The 21207-nt window shown below is 42.1% G+C and overlaps 7 protein-coding genes across 7 annotated transcripts; 1 reads left to right on the top strand and 6 right to left on the bottom strand.

Annotated features, from left to right (window-relative positions):
* Positions 1-2796: 2796 nt before the first annotated feature.
* Positions 2797-3402, bottom strand: BCR41DRAFT_387989 (hypothetical protein; the record flags this gene model as incomplete). Its single annotated transcript, XM_022027951.1, has 1 exon — positions 2797-3402. The coding sequence occupies one exon, from the start codon at positions 3400-3402 to the stop codon at positions 2797-2799; it is 606 nt and encodes a 201-aa protein (XP_021879392.1).
* A 3208-nt stretch (positions 3403-6610) lies between these two features.
* BCR41DRAFT_372411 (hypothetical protein) lies at positions 6611-8139 on the bottom strand (the record flags this gene model as incomplete). Its single annotated transcript, XM_022026680.1, has 5 exons — positions 6611-7189; positions 7276-7382; positions 7454-7612; positions 7667-7772; positions 8026-8139. 5 exons carry the CDS (start codon positions 8137-8139, stop codon positions 6611-6613), a joined length of 1065 nt encoding a protein of 354 aa, XP_021879391.1.
* Positions 8140-9938: 1799 nt separating this feature from the next.
* Positions 9939-10740, bottom strand: BCR41DRAFT_357578 (hypothetical protein). Its single transcript, XM_022024926.1, has one exon. The coding sequence runs from the start codon at positions 10705-10707 to the stop codon at positions 9955-9957; it is 753 nt and encodes a 250-aa protein (XP_021879390.1). The 5' UTR covers positions 10708-10740; the 3' UTR covers positions 9939-9954.
* A 1519-nt stretch (positions 10741-12259) lies between these two features.
* On the top strand, positions 12260-12999 carry BCR41DRAFT_308622 (cyclin-like protein; the record flags this gene model as incomplete). The annotated part of the gene is made up of 2 exons (XM_022020923.1): positions 12260-12340; positions 12418-12999. 2 exons carry the CDS (start codon positions 12260-12262, stop codon positions 12997-12999), a joined length of 663 nt encoding a protein of 220 aa, XP_021879389.1.
* Positions 13000-13687: 688 nt separating this feature from the next.
* BCR41DRAFT_372408 (hypothetical protein) lies at positions 13688-14451 on the bottom strand (the record flags this gene model as incomplete). The annotated part of the gene is made up of 2 exons (XM_022026679.1): positions 13688-13925; positions 14183-14451. The coding sequence occupies 2 exons, from the start codon at positions 14449-14451 to the stop codon at positions 13688-13690; spliced, it is 507 nt and encodes a 168-aa protein (XP_021879388.1).
* A 1398-nt stretch (positions 14452-15849) lies between these two features.
* Positions 15850-17392, bottom strand: BCR41DRAFT_128869 (hypothetical protein). Its single transcript, XM_022019476.1, has one exon. The coding sequence runs from the start codon at positions 17207-17209 to the stop codon at positions 15926-15928; it is 1284 nt and encodes a 427-aa protein (XP_021879387.1). The 5' UTR covers positions 17210-17392; the 3' UTR covers positions 15850-15925.
* Positions 17393-19879: 2487 nt separating this feature from the next.
* On the bottom strand, positions 19880-21079 carry BCR41DRAFT_308699 (RING/Ubox like zinc-binding domain-domain-containing protein; the record flags this gene model as incomplete). The annotated part of the gene is made up of 5 exons (XM_022020926.1): positions 19880-20015; positions 20113-20318; positions 20460-20610; positions 20718-20830; positions 20984-21079. 5 exons carry the CDS (start codon positions 21077-21079, stop codon positions 19880-19882), a joined length of 702 nt encoding a protein of 233 aa, XP_021879386.1.
* Between the last annotated feature and the right edge of the window lie 128 nt (positions 21080-21207).

Genomic DNA, 21207 nt, shown 5'->3' with positions numbered 1-21207 from the left:
ATTGAGTTGTGCGAGTTGCCTGAGCTCACACATGCAGATAAGTATGCAGTGTCTAAATATCGCTTGATGAAAGCCTACAATATAACCACACCTGACATTGTGACGCCTGAGTGGGTCAAGGATTATGATAATGAGAAAGAGAAAAGCGTTTACAAGAACCTGTGCTCTCTATACACCACTAATAGCACCACTTTGGAAGATAGACTAGAGGCTGTCCGACAAAGGGAGGAGGCTAGACTAGGATTATGCCCAAAAACCAAAGTGCATCACAATCTTGAAGGCTCGCGATATGTCAAATTGCAATATGCAGCGGATATCATGACATCATGTGAATTCACAGATGTATTCGCCAGTAATACTGTGCAAGCACAGACTCTCAAAGAAGGAATCAGAAGGATATGGGAAGGCGTTTTGAAGGAAATGGATAACACTCGCACAGCACTGGATAGAAAGAAACCAACGCACAATAATTGGATATTCAAACACCAACTAGGGTATCTAAACAATATTTTACATGATGTGCTTGGTGTTAAGATTGTGGGAGTCAACAAACGCTGTGCGAAATATCATCTGGTGCACTACTCAAAGGTTGCTTCACTACGGCAGATGTCCTTTGATATTTAAAAAAATTGTGTGTTTAAATCACAGCAAAATGTTTATCCGGTGGGTAGACTTGCAAATGCATTCTATAAAAGAAAAAAAAATATTGGAAGTCTACCCACCGCTAAGCCTGGTCCGTGCACGGGTAGCCAAAAGTGAGAACGACCTAATTTTATACTGTAGAATTCTAACATAAAAATATACAGTACGAATATTTGAAATGCGATGATTAGAGATAGCAACATAATAAAATGAATTGAGGCAAATAAAAGTACTGGTGATATTTGATAATGGATGCAGAATTTGACAAATTGTTATCAATGCAGTGGGGATTCCTGTACGAGGAATGGCCGACTGTGGAGCGGAACAAATTCCACCGTACTGAGATCAAAGATATACAAGATATTCGAAAGATCAAAGACTTTGTACAGAACAAGTTGGGCATCATTCCTGTGTACTTTTTCCTGGCTGTGATTTTTGGCACGAGGCCTTATCCTGGCCCATACAGGAATGCTGAGAAAGGCGTGCTTATACTTTATATGCTGTTGAAAGGTATTCCAACTGGTGAGATGGGTGCATTCTTGCCCAAAAGTTCGTTTCATGATGTCTATAAGGACTTTTTTTGGCAGGGAGGCACATGTTTTAGAAGGGAAACTGACCGCCTATTTGGCAAGTATGTGTTCAAGCATAAGGCTGCGTTTGCTCTCTTCACGGGATGTGAATCCAGAGTCATTCAACACATCACGATGCACCTCGATGGTCATGACAGCCGAGTCGCTTACATCAATGCAGATAAAGCTAGCATGTATTCATACAAACTCAAAAAGTCAGGATTCCGCACGCAGGTATGCTGCGATATTAATGGTATGGTTGTTTTTGTATCTCAGCCCGGTAAATGCCGCGATTTTAATGATGGAACCATGCTTTCTAGAATGGCTATTGAGAAGAAGATCCATCCCCTTGATTGCATTGCTCTAGATGGTGGCTATACACAGTATATTGAGGGCATTATAACAGGCAGTGGAATATTGAAATCGTCAAATTTCAGCTGCCCAATCCGCAAATGCAAAGGAATTGCATTGACAGACAGCGAGAGTAGATATAACGACATGTTTGGCAGCTTTCGCTCAAGGATTGAAAGCTATTTTGGGGAAATGCAGACCACCTTCAACAAATTCAGCAACACTGTGGTGAATAGAGTCTCAGAGAAGAGCTCAGAGAAGAGCACTTTTTCATTGCAATTCAAGCTGTGCTGCTTGCTCCTCAACATCAAACGCATGGTAGCATTGCGCAATATCACCGCCGAGGCGCATCATAGCCATTGGACACAGGACAGCTTTGAATATCCAGATGGTAATAACGCCACTCTTGTACAGGTTTTGACTCCAAGTTATAAAGTCAAGATGGATCATGCACGAAGTATCTTCAAACTGCAGGATGCCTTCTTAAACAATTCACTCACCTCTTCCAATGCTGACGATGAGATCCTGAATCATAGTTATGGCAATTGAGCTTTGGTATCTTGGCTTGGATGTGGAAGTGGAGTGAGCCATGTACCGCCATTCTCGAGCTATCTGTCCAACTATATTGGATCAACGTGTTTAAAACTACAAGATCAACCCCCTCACTACCTCAAACTGCATACTTTTTTTAAATATATTTCAAAGATCTTTCCATCGATATCAATGCGCCTTTCGCCAACTTCTGGATATTGCTCAATTCTTTGGATCTTGGGTGACTACTTGGATTCGGATGACCGCCTTCTAGGCTGCCTTCATCTTCATCTCCATAGGAATTATAGAGGAAAAATGCAGACCAGAAGCGGTGTTAGTTCCAAATCTCTGGCTCCAGTGACACCAAACCTTCCAATGAGAATATTATGTATTAAAAGCATGCACACGAACCAGGCTTGGCGGTGGGTAGACTTCCAATATTTTTTTTTTCTTTTACAGAATGCATTTGCAAGTCTACCCACCGGATAAATGTTTCACCGGAGTTGAGGTGGATTATTATTGGGACGACCCTCCTGTTGTGAATACAACACTCATTGACCGATGTCTTAAACTGCTCCGTAGCACACCTACTGAACACACACATTGCTGGGGAACACCCATTACAAATACAATTTACCTCAGCAGCACAATATCTTTTTAAAAAGAAATTGTGTGAAATGTCAAGATTACTTTATTGGACAGTTTAGTTCTCCTGGGTATGGGTGTTGAAAACTCGTGTGATATATTCAACCATCTCATCCTCCGTCTTGCCGTCCTTGAGGATGAAGTTGCGACGACTGAGCTTGATTGGGGCATCTTTATCGCGCCTCATATGTTGAATGACGTTTTCTCCCCTCGGCGAACGATCAAATCGCAACTCCTCAACATCAACGGCATCCAGCTCAGGGTTATCAGCAATGAATTGCTTCAGTCTGCGGTCAACGACCTTTCGTTGCTGTGCAAAGATGCGAAATCCTCCGACAGGTGATGGTTGAGGCTTTTGAAACTTTAAAATAACAAAGACTTCCTGCTCTTTACAAGGGCGAGAAATGACCCGATCCTGATTGGCCTCTCGGCGTGCACGCTCACTATTGGCAAGAGCGTCTCTGGCGTTTTGCAGGTCGAGTTTGGTCTCAGCGAGACTGAATAGTGCTGTATTGCGCTCTGCTTGAATGTATGCGAGGTTATCTTCAACATCCTTGAGATCCTGTTGTGTGTTTCTGAGCACTAGCGAAACAGCTGCCAACTCTCTGCGCAGCGCTTCAATAGAAGGGTCTTCCTGCGCTGTTTCTGGGTAATGAAAAGTCATATTTTCTTTAGTATCAGAATGTAGTTTGTCAATCAACAAAGCAAAATGGAGGAGCGATGTACAGTCACCTGAAATAAAGTTTGGACAAAATGGATTTTCTTGATTTTTTTTTGAACAACCTGGACAAACAGCTCATATGCAACATACATAAAGACTTCATCAATACACATGAAATTTTACATGCTCACTAAAGAGGTCAATACTGTTATTTATTGGGGTTTTGAAGACGGCATTGTTAGAGTAGCAAAAGTGCCATGTAGGTTCAATAGTGAGTGTTCCTACCATCGACCCCATTCACTTCTTCCAGCCTTTCGGGCATGGTAGCGACAAGGCTGGCCAGCCTCTCTTGCGGTAAATTATTCCACTCTTCGATAAGAGCCCGTGTGAGAGTGGGAAGATCTCTTGGCCCTTTAGCGCGCCTATCGAGTGCATCCGCAAGAAGTGACCATACATGTTCAATAGGGTTCAAATCTGGGGAGCATGAAGGCCAGTCTGGAATCCTCGGGATGCTGTTTTTTTCGCGCCATTCTTTTGCAATCTTACAAGTATGAACTGGAGCATTATCCTCCATAAGTATGCCATCCCCTACCTCAGCCATAAATCTGGCTAGCTCGCCTTGATATACATCTTCCACGAAACACCGTCCATCTTTACGACCTCTTTCAAATACAACCAACCGAGACTTTCTGGTTGCTGTGAACGCCCCCCAGACCATCAGAGTTGTTCTACCACTTTTGAAAGTGGGTGCGAGGCAATCATGATCGTACTTTTCCTCTACTTTACGCCAAACTCTTATTTGACGAAAATGCTTACCAACTTCAAATGATGATTCGTCAGTCCAAACTACCCGATTCCAGTCTTCCATGGACCAACTCATATATTTTTTGACAAACTGCAGCCTCCTTTTTATATGTCCTTCTTTTAAGAATGGTTTTTTTACTGCAATCCGGCTGAAAATACCCAGTGAATGCAATGCCTTCGCAACTGTCCTCTCGCAAACTTTGTTCGGCAATTGGTTAGTGATATCATTAAGAGTACACCTTCTATTCTGCTTAGTATGGCGAACGATGCTCCTGAGGTCCCGTTCACTTAGTACTTTGGGCCGTCCTGGGATCGGAGTGCAAGCAGTGGTGCCTCTTTCTTGGTACACCCTGATAATATTAATAACAGAGGTTCGGGGTACACCGCGTTGCAATGCGATTTCCGCAGCCTTCATGCCCGCGAGGTGCATTCCAACGATGATACCTTTATTCTCAATGTCTAAGTGTCTCGCCATGGTGGTTTACTCAAGCTGTTTGTATGTGAAAAACAGGAAGGAAAGAGATTGAAGGAAACGCTTCCCTACGTAACTATTTCAATATTTTATTTTTTTGTCCAATCTTTGTTTCAGGTGACTGTACAGCGGCTGACTTTTATCTAAGTCACTCTTGCAAACGCTCCTTCCTCCGTATCGTCACTTCTTAGTATCTTATACGAAAAAAGTATACCCGTATGCTGACTTTAGACTCCACTCACACATCTCAATTGATGGACATTGCTCTTCAATGTAACATTTTCAGATTTCCTTTCTGACTGTGCTTTTCTCTTCTTAGCACTCTTTTATTGCCACTATGGTAGACCTATGTTTCAGATTTTTATAAGGATGATTTAAAGAGTTAGGAATGAAAATAGCACCAGGAAGCCGGTACCGATCCTGACGCCTTAAATCTAAGATATATATTATTCATTGATTGGTTTATCTTGCGTTTTTCTGTGAGGCGAGTTAAGCAGTTAGCGTATGGAAAGCAAAAGTTAGTTGACACCATAGCACTAAGTGACTCACTTCATCAATGGCTTCCGCGTGGTTTGCTGTAACATTTACCAAGATTCAGTGGACAGTAACCCGTCCCTCACTGGGATGCGGTGTTATTAGGGTCTTCAATTATGCTTGAATAAGTCCAAAGATGCAAGACTCATCGAGTGGAATGAGCGGAGCGCATGAAAGGGGGAATGGGGAATGGAGAATGACGTTAAGAACCTCTATATCCGACTTGAAATTGTAGCGCGATCGAGGTAAACACCCATAGTTGGGTCAGGCATTAAAGATATGCTAGGAAGAAATTGATCCAACGTGTACGCCAATGGCCGTGGTCCTTGACGTCGTAACCAAATGGGATAGTATTCTAGCGATGTTCAAAAGGCACCGAGGACCCATGCCAGCCACTGAAAGCTTAATAATCGACGCAGCCGCAGGACCGAACCAAGCTGAATCAGCTAATCACGATAGACTTCTGACGTTACGACTAAATAGCAAAGAGATGAGCCAGGGTGATGAGCTAGTAGATATACTGGGGCTCATTAATGACATGACTATCGTTTTTAGTTCGTCAATAAGCGGCTATGTTGCGGCTGTCGCTCCCTTGGCCACAGATAGCGACAGCCACGAGCCAGAATTCAATCTGACTGCCGAGCTCAATCGCCTCATTGACCAGCTGGAGAAACGTATCATAACCACAGACGAGTATTCAGTTGCCATAACGTTTCATCCACTATTTAATACTCACTGATTCCTTGAGGGCCAAGCTAGAGTCAAAAATCAAAGAGTACGATCAGTTCACTAACCGGCCCTCACCAAAATCACATGTCCAAGTTGAAACAAAAAACAGAATATGTACAAGATGCTGTGTTAATTGCAACACGGATTTATCGCACGCCATCATCAGTCACCGGTGGAAAAAAAAAAAAAAAAAAAAAAAAAAAAAAAACACCTGTTAAAAACGCTGGGACTAAGCTAGAGCCCTCGTCTCTTGAGGTGAATGTGTCGGAGCCATTCTTTTGAGTTTGGTTTGGCCTTTTCAACGAAAGTAACTGCGTGGGTGAGCCACAAATACAGAAGTTTCTGGTTATATCAACGAACAGAGTAATTGAGTGCGTGTAAAGAAGTGAGGAGACAAAAAAGGAGAGAAAAGAACCAATGGCCTTGTTGTTTATTACAATAAATAATCCTTATGACAACATTGGAGACCCGAGACGTCCCACATTTCTTAATATCTTCAGATTACAGAATTACAGAATGCTCTCCAAAAAAAAAAAAAAAAAAAAAAAAAAAAAAGTGCTTTCTATCGACAACGAGTCAAGTAGAGTAGGTGTAGTTTTATGGACCATAGCAAGTAGCTGGATATTGACCAGCGTAAAATTTATTCAAATAAAAAATGATAATGAGAAGAGGTTATGACTGCTCCGTAAATGCCTGATTACTAGCGCGAGATCTTTTTAACAATAGAGAGGATGGTGGACTGTTATAAGGTGTTGTTATTGTTGGAGGAAACTCGGTAGATATACTTGATCCCTTCGATACAGGTACTGAGGCGCCGTGTAACTCAGCCTCAATGTTATTTTCAGTGGTAGAAGTGCTTTCATAAATATATTTTTCTGTGTCCTTCAGTCGCTTTCCAAGAAGAACGAATGCCCTGATGATACTCATAGTATTGGAATAGCTCCATGACTCTGTCAGAGCTTTCTCTTCATGAGTAAATAATCTATGAAACTGTCCCCCAACATATACAAATAGTAAAAAAGTAATGCTCAGGCCTGACAATATAATGCCGTGCAATACTAACCCATCTCTTACACTTCGAGCGTCGCGGTGCCTGCTACAAATCAGATCAGACATGCCTTTCAGGAATTTACATATCTTCCTGCCATCTTTTAAGGACTTGGTAGAGTTTTCTCCTTTGTCCAACCTACCTATCTTCACAACGCCAATTTGAATGGATGTCGATTCGAAAGAAATATAGAATCTGCCTTTCTTCCAATAGCATATCCAGTAGATAGAGTCCGTTCAACGTTTTTCCTTTTCGAAGACGCGGTCGAATTCTTATCTCCAGGACATACCTTCACAAATGTACTATGAGTCAAGTCTAGCAAGATGTTCCAAATGTTCTTCACATACCACGATTCAGACTCATTCATTGGAAGCGCATTGTTATGTGCTTCATAGACTTGAGTTAGACGTAGAAAGCAAGTGTAAATTTTTTTACAAAAAGGTCACCTCAACTCACTATAAATTTACCTTTGAATCGCAAAATTACATTTGCTTCCCATGTTTTTAAAGAATATGTACCACGCTTTCCCTCAGATTGCTCGAGAAGATCCTGGAACTCCTTCAAATCACCTTCTGGAATGAAACTCCATTCTATCCTTTTGAATATGACAAACGAATGCAACGGATCTTCATGTTATAGATCCCTTGTATATTGGAATAGGAGTTCATCAATATTGGTACCTGTTGACAGCAGTGCTCCTATTCGAACCATTCGAATAGATATCAAAATTCGAATACTATTCGATTCATTCGAACCATTGGCACAATAGGAAATGATAATCTTAAACTTGTGTTTGTAGTAATTTTTTTTTTTTTTTTTTTTTTTGATTGGGCGTAAATTACAATGACCGTACTTTCGCTACGCGTAACAATGCTACCTTTCATTATGTTTCATCTCCTTTTTTTTTTTTTCTTTCCTTTCCTTTCTTTTTCCTCTTTTGCCTTTCTTCCTGAGGGTCTCAGTAATAAACTAAATAAAAGAATATCCAGTGCCCCTATTCGAACCATTCGAACTATTCGACACTCGATCCATTCGATACTTGATCCATTCGATCCATTCGCGTCATTCGAATCATTCCAGGATAAGGCTTATTCGAATCGGTTAGGAACACTGGTTGACAGAGTAATTGGAAATCCTCTGCAAATTTGTTCATATTCCTCAGTCATTCGGTTTACTGTCGGACTTTCTAGGAAAATGCTTGAAGAAAATAGATTTGAAGATGCTGAAAAATATGCTAGGTTAAAATCTATCACCAATGAAAGCTAAACATAAAACGTAAAAGTACTTACAGCTGCCTTCCTTCAAATTATTTCTGAATTTTTGTGGTTCATCCAGGGCTAGAACCTTAAGCTGCTTATGATCAGAGACTTGAAAACGTTTCGTCCATCCATTCCATTCTTTAATGGCCGTTCTCCAATTCTTGACACCTTCTTCTCTTCGATAAGTATAATAACCCCGAAAGTTCGATTTAGTCAGGATATTTAGCTAGAAGAAATATCCCACGCCAGCAAGATTAGGAAGGAAGACATCAGGATATTGCTCAGCTATATCAATCTGTTCAGAGACTAAAGCGTAATAGTCAGTAAATAATCCTAAAACTAACTGTAATTTCAAAGCCCAAAATGCCATCCTACGCCATGGGTAATGAAGCTATAACTATGAGTTGGCCTGCCTCACTGTACCTAAGACACAGCTACCTCCGGTTATCCCAAAACACCGCACTACACCATGGGTAAATGAAATTACAATTGCTTTAATTCAATACCCTATAGTAGGCTATTACCCTGTGCATTCATAGTATCTGTTTCCTTGAAAAGTAGATATAGAAAACTTAACAAGTGAAAGGATTTCTTGTGGGATGTTGCGATTACGGAGTGGGCAGGAGAGCAATCTTGCAATGCAAATGAACGAAGAACGGAAGTATCTTGGCCTTATTACGTCATCGAAAACAGCTGACACGCAGATATTGTCAACTATGGTGAACTACATTTCCGTCATCCATCCTTATTTTTGTTTGACACAAGATAGGATGGTTGTTCTTGATAAAGTAAATGGTCTTGAACAACGCTCCAAATGTTATGCCATGCTATGACATCTCTGTGCATAAATGTCTTGCAGCTGCTGCAATAGAGTCGACGGATCTCAACCTGACTAACAAATTCTTGACAGATCGGACTTTTTTTTTGAAGTATAATATTCGTTTACACCTACAACGATACAACGATGTACCCAAGAGATCGGGCCTCATAGGGAGAAGAGCAAGATTAGTTACAATGTGATAATAACGACAAAAAAAGTAATGGCTGACGGTTTTTCTACGGCTAACTTGGCCGACCTCTGTTTTAACTACTGCTTAAAGCCGCATGGCCGCCGGCCACGTTTTTTTTGTAATAATGGGCGAGTACTTTTCGTATTCACGAAGTATGATTGGAATGATTCGTGTAACAAAGATAGCCTTGCATTAGGCGAAAACTTGCAAGACCCGTCCCTATCTTGAGCAGGCTGTCGGTGATCTTGTATTCTTCGGTTCGGACTCTTTTCGCATCCCACCTATGTTTCTTGATGACATTGTTGCTGCTATAGAAGGAAGGAATCTAGGGCTTTCCCCATATTTCTGAGCTTCTCAATATAGTTTTTTATGCTTACATCATTCCCACGAAGAGAAGGTAGGCTGCTTTCAATGTAACTAATGGACTGTGAAGGGTAGGCCGCTGCTGTCTTCCAATGTCAGTATTTGGGGGTAGGCCGTATATACAAGCGAAACATAGTCTATAAGAATGCTTTATGTCTTCCTTTTGACTATTCTGGCATCACTTCATTCTATCTTTGCACCTAAGCCCACTCCTCTGCTATCATTTGTATTCGATACTGTATTTATCAAATATTAGTTATTCTACTTAATTTGTGCAATTTTTTTTTTTTTTTTTTTTTTTTTTTTGGAATTAATGATCTTTCTGACTGTATCTTACTACACTTCCTTCCAAAAGAGAACTTTCCCAGCATCGCCGCCAACTACCTTGTCACCGCCTTGAAATTCGTTTTTTGTCAAGAAGTGAACCATTCCTGGGAACGCTTGAGGGATCGTATGAACAGTTATTATGCCAGAAGCCTGTCCGGAAGACTTCCATGTATAAACGTCTTTTTCAAGCTGGTTCAGACATTGGACCATGAGACCATGTCGTCGCTGCTCTGGGTCTGATCCACACAGCCAGATATGTGTGACACCCAGCTTAGATATCAACGCCTGAGTTTCGGGTGACAGCTTATCAATAGAAGCTCCTTGTGATGGCAATGATGGGATTGTTTGAGCAATGGATTGTTTGTGATGAGCAAACAGGAACGAAGTGAATTTTTCTTTGTCAGATGCATCATTTGGACTTTTGGATGTAGTGGCATAAATTACCCCAGCCTCTGGGATTGGCTTTGGTAGCAAAGTAAGGATATCAATGTACTCGTCCTCGTCCTCACGACTGGTATTTGAAGCTTGTTTCCTTGTTCCTGCGTACAGACGACGATGCCATTCAGACATGTTGCACGTCTTTGAAATGTCTACAGAGTCTCCCATGCCCATCTTGTGGAATTCTGTCATGAAGAGGACAGTTGAAAACATTGTCAGATTAGCAAGAGTGACCTCCGCAGGCACTACTGTCTTATTGTCCTGAGCATTGTCATCCTGGATGACCTCAATCATCCTGTGAGTGAATCTGTACATGTGAACCATTGATGTTGATGGATCTGTGGAACTGATTTTTTTCAGTGCTACACAGATCTTTATTAACGTCTCATTTTGGTGGCGGGAACAAGTGCCTCGGAATGTTTGCACGTGGGTAGTGTGATAAATCATAATTTTTCTACTTTTTCTTTAATCCACAACCTTTGCTTAGACCCTGCTTCGCTATCAAGCTCTCTTTAATTCCCTCTGCACTAGCAGTTGTAGCTCCTGCTTTGTTTTGCTTGCTAGTGTGCTTATTGCTCCTTGCAGAAACTTGGTCAAACTCGCTTGTACAAATCCACTATATTTTTTTACCTTCTTTAACGTTTGCACACCTCCGAAAAATATAAATATGGTTCTCAATAAAAAACCTCCTGGCTTACAAAGCACAGCTCGCACAGTAGCCCGAAATAATAAAGAGAATATAGAGCAGAGTAAGGTAGAGTGAAAATTAGTGAGCTTATTTTTTTTTTTTTTAATGTTAGAGCGAGCATTGTAGTTCCATGTACGAAGATGATATACGCGGTCTTAACAATAAGCTATTTCCTTTTTAATCTTGGTTATCAATCAGGCGGACTCAGAGAAAGCTAGGTTGAAAAACGAGATTGCTGATCCACTACAACCATCCAAGACACGAAGTATCCATACGAGCGGAGACCAACAAGCTCAAAGCTGTCGTGGCGACGCTGAAGTGAATTTTGTAAAGGCTCCAATCAAATACCCAACTGATCCCAGAGATCAGATTTCCTCAGCCCCTGCTTGTAATTTAGCTGCTTCTAGAGCATCAACAACTCGAGCCTCGTTCTCTCGAGCAACTTCAAGTAACGAATTGGCCATGAATGGTGGTCAACTTATTGAGTCAGTTCTTCCTTTCACTGCATCCAAGCCAGTTGCGTCACATAACAACAGCACTTTGAGCATGGTGACTACAGCAGTTGAAAGAGATGCCTTGAAGATACAACATGAACAGCCCATGAGCAATAAACGTATCCGAAATCCAAATATTACCCACAGTCATGCAGTCCCAGAGGCAAATTCAGTGCTTAAACGGGCATCGACGTCATTCGATACACAATCCGAACAAGTTGTCCAAGTCGACGTAGTAGACAAGAAACGCAAGCATGACAGGGATGATGAGCAGCCAAATGAATCTAGGAGACCAGAACCCTCTAACGGGGGAAAGCAAGGGGAAAAAGTGGACGTCAGCTCAGTAGGCCCCTCAAAGGCTGGTTGTGCGGGAGGAAGCTATGACAAGAGGCGGAGGACAAGCAGCAGTGAACAATACAACCCCAAAGGTGTGGCCCCCTCAGTTGGTCGAACGCCTAACAAAGCAACACATCCTGTTGTAACCAGCCAAGGGGCGGCGCATATCAAGGTACTAGCGCGCGAGCAACACGTAGGTAGAAGCAGGGAAGATGAAGTCTCTACGGCGCAGAAGAGCGCTACGAACTCAAATATGCCCATATCACACTTAGCCCCAATCACCAATTGTGAGAATATCGGACTCCAGGAAAAGCAGAGGCGGGCCATGACCTCTGATTCACGAACTAATTCCACAACTATGGACAGAGACCCCAGCCATGACCAGACCTTGATGATGGAGTATGAGGATGAAATCTTTAGCCACTGCCGTGAGATGGAGGTAAGCTATTGATGTATGACTCTGCCTCCCAGGTGTGCAAACAAATATAAACGAACTTCTTTTATATTTCCTCCCAGACTACTCTCCAGCCAGATATTGGATATCTGGAGCGGATGCCAGAGTCTGCGTGGGCTCACAGGATGCACTGCATCGAGATTATGACAGAGACACGTATGAAAATGCGTATCCTCCCTGAACCCCTATTCCTCGGCGTCAATCTGTTTGACCGAGTTTTAAACAAAATTTCACGAAAGTTTCACGACAATAAGATGGTCCTCGTTATAACTTCCTTCGTTTGCTTATTGATTGCCGCTAAGTTCGAGCAGCGTGTTGGATGTATGCGATTGAGAGAGTATACTAGGCTTATGGGTCAGTTTGGATACCAAGTAGAAGTCACCGATTTTCAGCTTTATGAGCGCGAAATCCTACGGTTGCTCGACTACAGGGTTGGTTGGCCAGGACCATTGCCTTTCTTGCGGAGATGCTTACGTGGAGACGGGGACAATGATGACATTATCTATGTTAGGTCCATCACCAGGTTCATCCTTGAACTAGTCCTACTAGACCCCCGATTTCTCATCTATAAGCCATCGCTTCAAGCTGCAGCTGCAGTATATATTAGCCGCTGGATGATGGGCCGGACAGAGTGGGTACGTTAATATTATTGATATTATCAATGTTATACAGATTGAAAATGGGCTCTATGGCTTATACATGCTTTCGTTATGACATGGGGACGCATGAATTGCTAGACACATTCAATGATTTTATACTCTGGTTATACACTGGAGGAAATCTCACCGGCTGTAGAAGACATGCTTGATACCATGGTGAGCGATAGCACGCCAAACACATTTGTATATCGTCGATACAATAAGGATTATAGCGGCCTCGCGAAGATTGTCGTCAACTGGATCCATGAAGCATCCTCTTGCAATACAGTCGAAGAAGATCACGTCATCTAGGTCTCTACAAAACGCTTAACATGATATACTGATGTCACTTGATTCAACCATAGCCGGAATTAGAAAAGTTAGTAATACCCTTCATCGCTCAACATCGATAATTAAATATATGTACTTGAGTTTTAGTCTTGTTTCTAATCACAGTATGGATATAGGCCTGAAATATTCGTCATCTGGTTGTTAAATGATTGAAAAGTCACTTGGGCTATCAGCTATATATGATTGGTTTGGTCCTTTTGAGGAATAAAGAAGCCTTTTTTTATTTTAAATGACCACATCTTCCATGGATGCTTGCCTGTTTGTCTTGCTCGTTTTGTGTGAAGGAAGAATAAGGTTAGGTTGGACGCACTTTTATCGATTATAGTTCGTAAAAACGACAGCTTCAGCGGGGGCATATGCGCTTCATCAAAACATTGAGGACAGCATACAGCGTATTGACAACGTATACCCATACGCCATGAACCACCAACTTGATATATCTGAACCATACAGAAGGAACAGACTCTGGTAAACTGGCAGATGGAGTTCTAAAATTGAAGGTTCCGCGACTGTGACATGCGGTAAACTTTATTTTGCCAAGAGGTGAGGGGAAAAAAAAGTCAACCTCTAACACAGAACAGCTTGACTAAAATATGTATAATAAATAATAAGCTCTTTTTATTGCTACAAATGCTTCTACCAATACACTCTAAGCTAATCTGAGCCAGATGCTTAGTCATCTTTTTGATTGCTAGCCATGTATAACCAACAGAGGGAAAAGAGGTTGTTCGGAGCGCACCCACGAGGAGGTGGTTTGACGTATCGTGTTCCGTTATCTTTTTTTTTTTTTTTTTTTTTTTTTAACGGGGAAAACGTCAGAGAGAGGTTAATAAAAAACCTCCCGAATAGCTGAACAATACCAAGGACCATGCAATGGCTCTTAACTCCTTTATAAGGCTTTGCAAGAGAAACGCGAACCACTTTCCTAAGCTCCCGTGATTTACATTTCTCAAAACCACTTTTTCTATTAAGGGAGGTAAACTGCTTCCAAAGCTCACGAGTAAAAGTATTCAGTGGAGGGAATGGGAAGAGAAGAAGAGGTGAAAAAGGGATGGGGAAGTGTCTTCTAATTGTTAAAATGATCAAATCGGGTAAGTTTGACATCATTCTTAATAATTTCCTCCGCACGCTCTTTGTATGATCAGGGAGAAAATTGGCTTCAAACCTATCCGCACCATCCAAGAAGCAGCAGTTGATATGTTTTGTCAACTGTCTTGAAGAAAGAACAATAATAAAATAGTAGCGATATGAATGTTTCGATACAGCAGGTGGCTTTCATTATGGCCACCATTAGAGGCAAAATCGCTATTTTGCTAAGTTTAACGAACGAGCAACTTTGACGATGTTTGATTTTGGGATTATTACTGTTACTTCCTTTATTTAAGGTAAGATGATATTTGCGGAAAACTTCAGCAGCAATACGAACGTTAGATGAGAGAGGGAAAAGGTAATAGATTGTTCATGTAGGAAAGCACTTTGAATCCAAAACACTCAAACCGAAAAAGATCACTATTTAAGTACACCACGAGTATTGCTACTCTACCACCCTGCCCTTGATCTTGTTCCTTTTTACTCCTTTCTAATATATACTTATTGTCCGCTTCTTAATCCAGCGCTTCCCGCTCTCCAAATATTGTATCAGAACTAGAACCTGATTGTGGAGTGTTTTGTTCAAGTTTAGAAGAGAGTTTGAAGATGTGGGTGACTACGGCCGGTGATTCCGCTTGCGGAGTTTCTCAGTTTTTGATTTAACTCATGTTCCTCTTTAAAATCTTGTCCTCAGTTTTATTTGTGTTCGGCTTGTTCTTGGTCTCTGCCATCTAACAATGCAGAGAAGGGAATAGAGAGAGTAGAGATCGAAAGTGTAGGAATAATAAGTAACAGTCGAAAAAGTTTCAACTTTATTGACATTGTGGGTAGTTGCGTTAGCCGTGTTGCCTCTGATGTTAATGAAGGCGGTGGTAGTTGTGGTGTCTTCGCGGGTATTTGCTGTTATGACATAATTATATGGTTAAGATGTTGGTGCCTATGCTGCCGCTGCTAATGCTGAAACCAAGGACAACCTGTTCCCTTGAAACACAGGTTGGTAATATTGATAATATGAATATTCTTCTACGGATCGGTCCCATTGATGGTGACGATGGAGATGAAGATAGTGATAATGATGGCAGTGTTAATGAGTACGGCTATGATAAAGATGATGGCGACAGATCTGTTTCCTTAACACTGTTGCAGCGACCGTTATGAGTTGTTGCTGTTATTGCTTCCCCTATTAAGACCATCAGTTTCCTTGGACTGAGGCGATGGAAGTAGTTGTTATTGCGGAATTTCAAAACTGAAGCGGAAAGTTGATGTCATGTGGTGTTGGTGTCGATGATAATACTCCAGTGCTGTCACTTTTTTTGATGCCAACCTACGATCGAGCCTCCCATAATAGCTGTTGTTCTCAGAAACAGCACGAAACATAGCTCAGTTTTTTTTTTTTTTTTTTTTTTTTTTTTGAACAAGACATCTATCTAATCTTCTTTATTTTATTCTACAATATTGTGGATAGTTTCGGTTTCCTTCATTCATTAATATATCAAGCATACAGCTTGCGACGGTTGCGCTTGATGACAGCGTTCAACTGATTTTCCAACATTTGAGTCTCCATCTTGGCGTTAATGACCTGAAGCTCTAAATCCTCAACACTGTGTGCGCTCGCCGATGTGATGGTGTCATTATTCGTATTGTCGCTATTATCATCGTTAGCATTCTTGGCATGATTGTTGCTATTGTTATTATTGGTATTAACTATGGTATTGCCGTTCGATTCATCGCTCCCAACGCTCAGAGCCCCGCCGTTTATTAAGTGTGACTGGCCACTGCTTCCATTGCCACCAAAGTTATTGTCGTTCATGTTGGTTCCGTTTGCCAGATTCCAGTTAGGTGACATCATTAGCGAGCTTGCTTGACCAGGACCAAAGAAATCTAGCGCGCTCATCATACTGGCCACGTCCAAAGGCTTATTAGAGTTATTTTCCTGTACGCGACCCAATAGAGTCGACATCAAATAAGGGCTATTATTACCAGATCCAGATGCAGAGTTGCCAAAGCCTGGGGGAGGCCCAGAAGCAGCGCCAGTGGTCGGGTTACTACCATAGCCATTCGCGTTATTAGAATAGCTGTTAGAGATATAAGGGCTGCTCGATGCGTAAAATCCACCGTGGCCATTGGCCATCTTAATGCCCTGTTGCTGGGTAGATTCAGATGTATCCTTCATAGTTGTAGTAGAAAAACGATCGGGTCGGATATTGGGTGAGTTTAGACCCATTAGCAGATCTGATTTGACTTTAGCGGATCGAGCAGCGGCTGAGGAAAGTCCATTTACTAGAGACGATTCGCCTGGCGCTGTCTGTTGTTGTTGCTGTTGCTGTTGTTGCTGTCCAAAGAGTTGCATACGATACTCCACAAGAGGAGAACCTGGGGTTGAGGGAGGACGAGATCTTGATCCTCCATTCAAAGGTGCGTTCATACCAGAATTCAATACACCCTTAACAGATTTAATCTCCTTGCGCTTAGAGCCTGGAGGAATGTTCTGTAAGGATGAAGGTGAATCTGGGGTTGATTGTCTCGTTGGTAGTTGCTTCTGCAGGATGGTCTGGGTTTCGCTCATTTTATCATTATCACTGACTCGATCTAAGTGCAAATAGAAGAACGAGAGTACAAAAAGGTGAGTTGAAGATATTGCTAAAGATATATGTAAAGGTAATTTGGAAAGACAATGTGCTTCAACACACCTTCCCATGTCCTGTTTGTATGTCGCAGGGCATGGGAAGGTGTGCAGACACATCTTATTCAATTCTGTATCTCTTCTCTTCTCCATTATCTCAATATCATAAAACTCATCCTCGTCCAGTCATGCTGTCAATGCCTTCTTTGTATCCTCCATAATCATCAATGTCGATTGATTAATTACTGTGCTCATTCCATTTCAAGTTTATGGCGCCATCCATCATAGCGCTCCGATTCGATACTCCGTAAAACGCACCTGACATGCCTTCATTGTTGAGCGACCGTAACCCATCCTGAGACGCAGTCATACGGAAGCTACCAGGAGGGGTTTGGAGAGCCTCAACAAGCGATGCCTTGGCAGGTCCTGCCGAAGAGATACGAGCGAACATGATTGCTGGGTCCGGGAAGGCCATGGAGTTGAGTGAGCCTAAAAATATCGAAAACACACGAAAAAGAGTCAAAATCGACACCTTCTGGCGATATAATTATTCCGACCAAGAAAATATTCAATAATTCTATTACCTCTATTTTTTGTAAGAGGGGATGCTGTGCCAGTCTTCAACGATGCACCAAATACATCTTGAGTAGGCTCTTGATTTGCTCCTAATCCTGAATTGCTAATATGGCTAGTACTATCACTGCTCCAACTGTTCATTCTTGACGAATGCTGTTGTCTTTGCTGCAATGGTGATTGTTGCTGTGAAGCCCAGTTACTCATATCGGCTCTGGCAACAGACTCTAGACCAGGAGGAGGAGACTTCACTATTGGCGAGGCAAGTGCACTGCGAGTGATACCAGGAGGGCCACTGCGCTGAGCATATTGCTGTTGCATTTGAAGCTGCTGATGGTATTCTGCCATACGGGAGCTAGGTGTAGTCAGCATTGGATCCATGCTGAGTTGATTCATACCTCTTTGTAGCATACGAGTATCCTGCTTGTCAGAAGAGTCCCATCCTGCATTCTGTGGAGCTTCCTGGCGATGAAAAAGCGGTGACGTTGGGAACTGCTGTTGTTGAAGCTGTTGGAGTTGCTGCTGTTGTTGTTGTCGTTGCTGCTGCTGCTGCTGCTGTGACTGCTGCTGTTGCTGTTGTACATTCATGGAGTCACCAAAACTAACATTGACATTTGGGAACAAGGCACGGAACCCATCTTGCATTGCTTGGGGACTAGAGTATCCTTCGTGGCCAAAGGAATCGCCATATTGTTGATCCATCGCAAATCCGAAGCGAGAAGTCTGTCTAGGCTTGCCTGGAATTGGAGGTCCCACGGGTCGGCTACGACCAGTCATCGGGTCGTAATCCAAGTCATCCAGAAAGGATCGAGCCGGTGGCACAACAGATCGTCGCATGAGAGGCTCATCATCCATCGAAAATGGATTAAACGATCCAGTATAATGTCCTGGGGTCACAGGAAGGTTAGAGAATGCTGAGAAGCTGTCTAGACCAAAGGCACCAGGTGTTTCTGAACCAAGAGACATAAGGCTACTACCATTTCCAAATGCTAGAGGCTGTGTGGCCAACGAGGCATCAGGGTTGAATGAAAATGAGCCAAGTGACAATGTCGGTGTCGTGACAAACATGTTGTCCATCTGCTTCCGCTTCTGTTCTTCAAACTCGAGTCGCTTCCGTTCCTTGCGCTCGGCTTCTTCCTTCTTTTTCTGCTCCAGTTCCTCCCTCTCCTTTCTCGCCTTTTCCTCCGCTTCTCGAAGCTCCAGCTCCTTCTTTTCTCGCGCCTCACATTCTTTTTGTTCCTTTCTTTGATCCTCCTTATCTTTTTGAGCTTGGAGCTTTTGCTCCATCTCTTGTTGGGATCGCTCGACTTCTTCTTGATGCTGTTTTTGTGCCTCTTCTTTATCCTTTTGGGCTTGGAGCTTTTGCCCCATCTCTTGTTGGAATCGCTCGAGTTCTTGCTGACGCTGCTTTCGTAGCTTTCGGTTTAAAGTCTCTACTTGTTGCTCAGCGTCATCTTGGTCTTTAGCCTGCTTCTTTGAGAGTTTACGTTGCTGTTCCTGCAGCTGACGCTGTTCCTGCAGCATCTTTTCTTTTGCCGCTGCCTCAAGAGCTAAAGCCTCGGCGGGTGTAGGCTCATCTATTATACAATGGAAATATATATGCCTAGGTTAATGGCTCTATTACAACTTTCAATATATTTGCAAGGCAGAAAGAAAATAAAAATAAAAAAAAGATAATAGATACAATAATTATAAAAAAGCGATACTTACAATCAAGTATTGGTGATCCAGCAGTATGCGTGTTTTCCTTTTGTTTACCATTGTTAACAATAACACCTGTAATGATTGATGAAGAGGATCCTTTTGCATGTAGTGGCGGTGGCTCTGTGGTCGTCCTGCGAGAGAGCGGTTTTGAATTCATTAATATTGGTGTAGATGGGTTACTTCCAATCTTGGCCCAGGATGCCGTGACTGGTAATGCAGAGCTCTCTTCGTCTCTATCTTTGTCTTTTTCCCTGTCATCTCCAGGTGGTTTTTCACCTGGTGCAGGCCAATCAGTGATAGAAGATGGATTCGTATGATAGGACGACACTGTCGTTGGTCTAGGTCTGGGAGTTGAGGAAGAGCTAGATGCATGTGATGGTAGAGTGGGACGACCGAGAGCAACTGGCTTGTGTATGGATGGGTCATATGGAACAATATGCTCTTGAAGGTGATGTTTCCTAATACCACAAAACCATTCAGCTTAGATACTATTTTTGTTCATGGTAAACAAATAAAGATTTTAAATAAAAAAAAGTCTATTGTCACCTACCCAACTGCAAGATCCTCTTTAGTATAACTGTCTGCATCCTCTCCAGGTTCGTGCAAGTACATGCAATTAGGATTCTGACAAGTCATGCCACGAAGGTAATACGTGCAGTACTTTGTTGTGCCATACGATGCCCTATTGAATACATGAAATAGCAGTCAGACAATTTAACCTGCATCCAAGATCAATAAAAATATTGCATTACATAATTTTTTTTTGCGCCACTGTTTACCTAAGGATCTTGCCATCCCAAATACTTCCATCGATTGCTGCGATGGCCTTTGCTGCGTCCTCTTTGCGTGCATAGGTGATATACACTCCAATACTTGGCACTCCTGCAGAAGCCCCTGAAGACGGTACTGGCGCATTCCTACGGTTAATCACCACTTTTGAGATCTTGCCATACTGACCAAAATACTCGTGTTGTCGCAACGTATGCTATATAAAGCATGCATCCCAGAAAAAAAAGGGAAAAAAAATAAAAATAAAAAAGAAAGGAGGAACATGATCAAGCATATTAGATTAGAGGTTCAAATGTTGATTCCAATAGCGCCAAATATACTTTCACATCCTTCGTACCTCGTCGTTTGCCAACTTCGGGGGCAAGCCTATGACGTAAACTAAGCTTTTCTGAACAACACGCATGTTGGCAAGATGTTTTCTGTTCATAGCCTCAATTTCCTTTTTTTCACGCTCCTTGGCTTTTTTCTCATTCTTGATCATAGCCAATCTTTTTTAAAGTTGCAAAAGATAAAAAAGGAAGAAATATAACAATCAGTAAAACTTTGCTGGACAAAAGAATGCATAGCATGATGAATCACGAATAAAGTATCTTACTCGTCTGCGGAAATGGGTGTGAATTCAACTGTTTCCTCAGAGTAGATTCGTCGACAAGCAGGGCAACGTCCATTGAGATCTTCCTTGATGTGATGCCAACAGAAGCGACAGATCTGGAAAGTAGATGAAAATGTGATGCAGCAATGCAATGGAACATTGAAAGATGATGAGTTCACTAACATCAACGATGGAATACTATGCATTTCGATAAACAAAATGAAGCGTGATGAACTGCAGTAATTGCTCAACCGCAGACTGAACTGTACCTGATAACCACAGGGACAAGGACGGAAATTCCTGTCCGAGATGTCCAACTCTTCCATGCACAAAGGGCAGTCAAAATCTTCTTCTTCAGAATACATGATTGATATTAAATGCGAGATGTTTGGTTGATGAGGGTGCTGTAAGAATGGTAGACGCAGATAGCGATTGGAGGAATGTATGCGCTGCAAGTATGGAAAAAGTAGTTGTCAAAGTATCCTTGAGGATG

This window comes from Lobosporangium transversale, assembly GCF_002105155.1.
Source record: "Lobosporangium transversale strain NRRL 3116 chromosome Unknown BCR41scaffold_30, whole genome shotgun sequence".
NCBI lineage: Eukaryota > Fungi > Mortierellomycota > Mortierellomycetes > Mortierellales > Mortierellaceae > Lobosporangium > Lobosporangium transversale.
The sequence above is the reverse complement of the archived record's forward strand: the minus strand, read 5'-3'. Positions and strand labels throughout refer to the sequence as shown.

Coding starts and splice junctions, on each gene's coding strand:
- BCR41DRAFT_128869 (XM_022019476.1), bottom strand. CDS start 17,209: ATGGAGAAGAGAAGAGATACAGAATTGAATAAGATGTGTCTGCACACC.
- BCR41DRAFT_357578 (XM_022024926.1), bottom strand. CDS start 10,707: ATGGTTCACATGTACAGATTCACTCACAGGATGATTGAGGTCATCCAG.